The sequence below is a fragment of the Phaethon lepturus genome, unplaced genomic scaffold, assembly GCF_000687285.1.
Source record: "Phaethon lepturus isolate BGI_N335 unplaced genomic scaffold, ASM68728v1 scaffold10651, whole genome shotgun sequence".
NCBI lineage: Eukaryota > Metazoa > Chordata > Aves > Phaethontiformes > Phaethontidae > Phaethon > Phaethon lepturus.
In genome coordinates, this window is record NW_010519862.1 from 87,551 (window position 1) to 94,335 (window position 6,785).

Consider the following 6,785-nt stretch of genomic DNA (forward strand, 5'->3'; position numbering starts at 1 on the left):
TGCCAGGAAGCCTGTATCAAACAGTAATGTTCCTGAAGTTTCAAAACTTGTTTGAAAAAATTCCCATTTTCTAAAAACTGTTTTATCTGCCCATATGTAACTTTAGGTATGTCACTGCTATGACTTTTTAGATAAAAATTACAGTTTGAAAATTACTTTAACTTCAATTAGATGCTTCACCTTGATCTGCCTTCTCGTCCACAGAATACTTAAAGACCTTCTGAAGCTCTTCTGCTTGATTCCACTTACTAAGACCTCTGAATTCTGCAGCCTCCTTCTGTGAGCAGTGTTGTGCAATTACTTTCTTCTTAATATCTTTCAATTCTTCGTAAGTAAAGTATTCCATCAACATTGGCTGAAAAACCTAAAGCAAAGGAAAAAGGGAAAAAAAAAAACCTCTGGTGCTGACAGAGATAGTTGATAATGCTACGCAGACCTAGGAACACAGAATTTCCTGTTTCAAATTCTCTCCAAGTAAAACATGTCATACTTGGACAGGACCAAGTTTTGAGTTCCAACCCTCTGCTTGCCAGTGGTTCACTGCATAGTCTCAGGCAAGCTGTTTAACTGCTCTCCCCAATAGAAAAGGGAAGTGATTAAAGTTGCTTAAACTATATAATGTATTGAGGTACTCACATGAAAGACAAAGTGGCAAGGAAGAAAAACATGAAAAAAGATTTCTCTTGGACAGACTTCGGAAGATTTACTCTCTCCAGAAGATGCTTCCCAGTTTTTGGATACCCATAAATCATCAGACTGGCAGTACTAGTCTATGTTTCAAATATAGGTCAGAGGCTGTTTGGGAGTGTCAGTTTGAGTCATGAAGCACTGGTTTACAGGACTTCTCTTTATACTTCAAGTTTTGCTAGACATCCCCTTAAATAACTACCTGCTGCAAATAAATCCCAGACCCAGTGGGCTTGTTATCAGTTTTTTAAAGGACCAGAATTTCATCACAGATTTTCACTGTTTCAGAATGTGTCACTTCACAGTCAGAGAACAGAACAATGACACCACAGTCCTGAATGCAAACTGGCATAGTAATAATAACAGAGGATTGTGAAAAAACTGAACCTCTGAGCCCTGTGTCTCTATTCAGTCATTCCAAACCCCAAGGAAGGTCAGCCTAACATTTGAGGAAAATTTTTTACCCACCTCCTCTTCCTCTTTCATATGAGGAAGAAAATCCCTGGTAAAGGCTTCCAATCTCTCCTTTAGCTGTTTCGCATAGTTTAGCTGTTCATATTCATTCTGAGAAGAAAGGAAAGATTTAACTATTATCTAATCTTGTCCATTCATTCAAGCGTTGAACCGTTAAATAAACCAGTGTTTCAAGGTAAACCCTTATTTTGTCTTCCCCACACATGCAGCATGTTTGCTCTATTTTGTGGTAAGAATGCGCTCACTTACAAAGTTTCATGACAACTTGACAGACTGTACTGGCCTGTAACTAGACAGAACAAAGTATTCCTTTCCTGCCCAATTCCAATTTATTTCGTTATCAGATATGAATTAACTTGTCTAATCACATTTTTACTTTGGATCAAAGACTGAAGTCTGCCAATCTACAGTCTCACCCAAAGTTCAAAGTAGTAACAGACTAATCTAAGTATCTGCATGTTTTGCATAAGAATTATTCTAGGATACAGCAGTTCCACTTCATCTTTTAACTGCATACATTTTACATTAGTTAATCTACAATTCTAGCTTCCAAATTACAATCAGCATTTGTAGTCACACATGGTCTACAGATATTCACTTTGGAAATGGAAAGAACTCTTAAATATTAAAAGATATAACTGACTTTTAAATGTTAAAGTTACACCAATGTCATCAATCAATTTGTTAAGATTGTTCTCTATGCCAGTAATAAGCTGGTTATGAAGTCTGCCCAGTAATTGCAACATACCGAAGTTCCTCATAGCTCTTACAGTAAATGATGTAAGTTTTTCTTTTCAAACTTCCAGAACATCAAGAAACCCTGACTAGCAGAGGAAAAAAAGTTTAAGCCATCAGTTTAAACTAACCACTCTCAAAAAAAGTTAAACAGTTAACGTATCTAGTTTTTCCACGCATAAGAAGTCAAGTAACAAAATAACACTAGCATCCTATCAGAGAAGGTATAACACAAAGCCAAGTGCTAACTTTCCCCTCTCCTTAACTTTCCTTCACTTCCCATTTCATTAATGTGAAGAACTTCAGACAATTTTAAGGTTTGATATGCACAGGGGAAAAAAAAAAAAGATATTTCCAGGATTCCCAGGTCAAGAACAGCCTTTGATAGTAAAATGGAATCAATCAACTGCATATTTCACATTTTTCTCACTGAAAATATGGACCATGCGTACTAGAAATGTAGTATGGGATGTCAAATTATTACTGGAGACTATAGTTCTTGGAGTGCAGGAAGAGGGAGTTGAGTTGGGTACACCAGGGGAAAGACACAGCAGAATTCAAGCAGGGTTCTATTGGAGAAGAATTTAACAGCTTTAAGTCATGAGGAAGCCAGCTGGAGAAATAACATTTAGAGTTTCTTGAGGACTGGAACATTAACAGCATTACTGAGCAACAGATTACTGGAAGGAGTACATGACTCACTAGCAATAAAACAATGCCCTTTTTTTTTTTTTTAAGTCTGGTAATCATCCCCATTTGTGACAACAATACAGTGCTATGTGCCACAAAAAAAGATACTTGGGGTTTCCTAACAAACTAATAAAAATCATTATTTCTATAGTCAGAAACCGTTTTGACCAATTAGCAGAGCAGTCTTTGTATTTGACACTTCCATGTTGTCTCTTCAAAACACCTCCAGTTATGCAGCGATGGACTTCTGTCACAACATACACCTCTGAAAAGAATTTTTACTAGAAATTTGGTTAACTGTGATGAATGGTAAAAGAATTTGTGTTTTGGAATGGAAAGTTTTCACTACTGTATCAAGAAACCACAAATGCTTCTTCCTCCTCCTTAGGTTATTTGTAGAGAATATTAAGAAAAGTTGAGGCAAACTAGTATGTAACCACAGCATGTTCTCCTTCGGACACAAGTCCTTCTTACAGTCTACCTACCTTTACATTCTTTAACCCTTTCTCAAAGAGGCTAAGCATCTCAGAGAGTTTGTTGTCCGAGTGCACATTGTACACTGTCCGGCTACGTTGCTGAAGTAAACCAATGATACACTCATTTTCAATCTGCTCATGCATTTTAAATTCCTTGAATGTGGCGTAAAGGGACTGCAGAAGAGCCCGAAAATCATTGTTGTTGGAGAAGTTGGTCTTGGAAAGCTGGAAGAAAGAAAAGCTCATAAGAAAAATCAATGAAAACCACATCAAGGTCAAGTTAATTCCTTAGAACAGGTATTAGCTTTGGTTATTCATTGCTCCCATAACATAAAAGCTGGAAAACTTCGGTTTTATAAAGAAAACTGGCAAAAATAAAAACTGAATTTGCAATTCAAGCAGCTCACTTAAGACATAAAAATCAGAGAGTAATGAATACTTTCCATTTCAATCTTCAAGCGCAGTAGATAAAAATCAAGATTCAAGTGCATAGATAGGAATACACAAACTAGTCTTCTATTTGAAGAGTAACTTTCCCATAATTTATCTAATTGGTGCATTATAATGTAATTTAATACAACTTCTTCCAGAAATGGGCATTTGAATAGTACAGATTAACAAACATTTATATAATATCCCTATGAATACAACTTTTTAAATTATTCACATAATTTGTAATTATTTTAACCTTCACAGCTGACTTGCCATTTGATTTTTGTTAACAGGAGCTGACACAAATTCTATATGAAAACCTTAAACTGGTTTTAAAACTTTCAAAAATTCATTATGCATCGTCATTTCATGTATATGTTTCCTCCTACAGTTCATTAAAACAGTGAGCCATTCACACTTGATTTCTGTCAACTCCCCAAAATACGTTAATGGAGCAGTTTTACTACAATGTTGTGCTTTGTGAACAAGGTTTAAGTAAACTAAGGGATTTAATTGCACAATTCTCTGATTTCCAGTGGCAACTATGTAACTGCTTTTCCCATCACAGACTCTGAATTTTAAAAAATGAAGCTATAAATTTTAGAAGTATTACAAAGAACTAATGTTAATGTAAGTACAGAAGTTTAGCAAACCATAATATATGCAATAATGTACACCGTAAAGAAAAGCCTGTTACATTTAATCAGAAAAACTCTGAAGGCAACCATCTCATTCCACATGAATGAGCAGCACTTAAGAAAACAGGAAAGTAGTACCATAACTTTTTAAAGGAAGATCATCCTTGAGAGAACAATGCAGTTACAGTATTAGCTTTAAGAAGACAGGAAAAATCAAAGTTGTATTTATGCAACATAAACCAATCTTGTGAAACACTGAGATAAACAAATGTAGAAAGATTTCCTGGTAGAAATCAATGCAATCTCCCCAGCCCAGCAGGTAACTGAAAGGCTTAGCCGCTTTCCTAGACCTCTATTTATTCCTCACTAAGAAGCCATTATCATAGGCCCCTGAGCCTACCTTTAGGAATGTAGTATCCACAAGGAACGCTGAGTCCTTCCGAGTGAATACAAGCTATACTAGCTGTTGGAAAAGGTCTCCAATGGACCGAGAACGAAGAAATCAAGACAGCACACAGTAGTGCTGTTTTTATGTGCACAGAGTCACCATTACCATGATACGTTTTAAAACTACGTTTTCCTTTGGTGAATGTAGAAGAACAGTGTTTTTTCCATTCTTATGTTTTATTCCATGTGCAGCTTCAAGAATCATAGCCTACAGCAGCATACAAGAGCAAGCATTCTAAAAATAAAAATATTTTCATTTAATTCAGAAAACAAGCCACTGGAGCATTCAGAATAGTTTTAGTTTTACTTACAGGTTCTGGAATCTAAGATTTTTACTAGAACTGGGAATCTGAAGCATACGTGTCCATACATAATACATACATCAAAAACAACCATAAATTGAGATATCTAAAACTGCTATCATTTAAAAAAACAAACCCAAATGCACTTATTCATTCTGACACTGCGTTGCTACTTCCTGGCAACCACCAGCAATGCAACTGAAACACACTGGACATCTGCCAAGTACTTACGCAACTCCAAGTCAGCTGCGCCTACTGTACGTTACATGCTCTACATATGAGCAAAATGAGTGGCATTGTGGAAAAACGTATTTACTTCGCCTCAGCAGAGATAGAAAATAGGGCAAAATTACAGGGTTTTTTTTCCCCCCACCCACCCCAGTACCTTTTAGACCAACTACTGACAGGTCAGAAAAAATTCATGTTTGTGATGCACTGCGTTAGGATTTGAGGCACACAGTGTTACGTACATATCACAATCGGGAAAAGATCTTGGCTCCAAGACCATTTCCATCCCATGCTAAACTCAGAGAATGCAATATACAGAGCAGTGGTAGTAGATGAAACTACAGGCTAGACTTTCCACACTGAAAAGCAGAAGTCTGGACAAGCACAGGAGATGGGTGCAGAAATACCTCTTCATGATAGTTTCCTCACCTTCAGCCATTTGTGATCCAGACCTCAGTAACGGTGAAGTCTGATTTCTAATGTAGCGTTTCTCTTCATCAAGGACTGTCTCAAAGTTGTTCATTCTACCCATAAGGATCTACAATACCCAAAGTCAGTCCCGAAAGACCCTTTTCCCCAAGAATCCCATTTGCTCCCAAATGCTTGGCATTTTGACTGGCATAAAAATGTCAACATAGCTGCTTAAGCATTTAACAGGAAAGTTAGACAAAACTATTGTATTTTGCTGCTGGATTAAAAAGAAACAAACAAACAAACAAAATCACAAAATTGGTTCCGATACAAAATAGCACCTTCTCATCCTCTTGACTCCAAATCGTTTCAAACTTCTGTTACCACCCACAAATCTGGGAATACAGAATCCATTTGTGCATTCAATTTAAGAATTCCTCTTACAATTTTATTGTTATAGAAGCCACATGAAATGCGTGCATAGTCACGTCTGCTACTGAGGCTTCCAGCAGATATCCAAGAGATTAGCAACTATGGAGAAGATATTGAAGTTTAATGACTGTACTTGAATCAGCAATCAGTATGTTAAAAGGTCAGCTGAAGCTGAGGAAAACTGCCTTTTCAGAGGACAGGTAGCCTAGCAACAAAGTCACTTGGTCAGATCTGTAATTTCATTACCACAACTGATGAAGTCTTATGATGGGAGACCAAGACTATTAACAGGCAGCAGCTGCTCCACTCCACTTTTCACCAGCTCTACACAAGGAAAACTAGTGCAGGAGTTTAGTAGGGCAAAAAGAAAAGCACCATCCCCCAACGTCAGATGGAGAATCCCAAGAAAATGGCAAGAGGGAAGAAATGGATTGTATTAAAGATTTTTGCTGACTGGTCAAAACTAAAAAGCACAATGCATATGCGATCCCTGAGCAGGCTTACAACACACCACTCTAAACCGATTATCACAGCTACAGGTGTTAGAGATACCTGGGAGCTTTCCGGACTTCCAAAGACATTATATTTAAACAACTGTAAGTTACAGCACAACAGGTTTTCTGTTTGGAACACAAACTCAAATTGAGGAGAGGCACCACAAGAGAAACAGTCGTGGTGCCTCCTGTGGTGCCAGCAGTGAAGTAAAGCACAAGGTCACAAAATGTACCAAATCTATTCCAAGTAACAGTATGACAAGGGGATAGCCACGCTACCCTAAGACTGCTGTTCACCTCTAAAGTTCTTCATACTTAAGTGGTCAATTTAGGGGTTTT

The 6,785-nt window shown here is 37.3% G+C and overlaps 1 protein-coding gene across 1 annotated transcript in view; it reads right to left on the reverse strand.

Annotated features, from left to right (window-relative positions):
- The window catches only part of FBXL5 (F-box and leucine-rich repeat protein 5), a 23,607-nt gene extending 20,303 nt beyond the window's left edge, over positions 1-3,304 (reverse strand). The window contains exons 1-3 of the mRNA XM_010297192.1: positions 3,072-3,304; positions 1,156-1,251; positions 181-364 (exon numbers count right to left, since the gene is read on the reverse strand). Of these exons, the coding sequence (XP_010295494.1) occupies positions 181-364; positions 1,156-1,251; positions 3,072-3,206 (415 nt within the window). The 5' untranslated portion in view covers positions 3,207-3,304. The remainder of the gene's footprint in view (positions 1-180; positions 365-1,155; positions 1,252-3,071) is intronic.
- Positions 3,305-6,785: the final 3,481 nt, after the last annotated feature.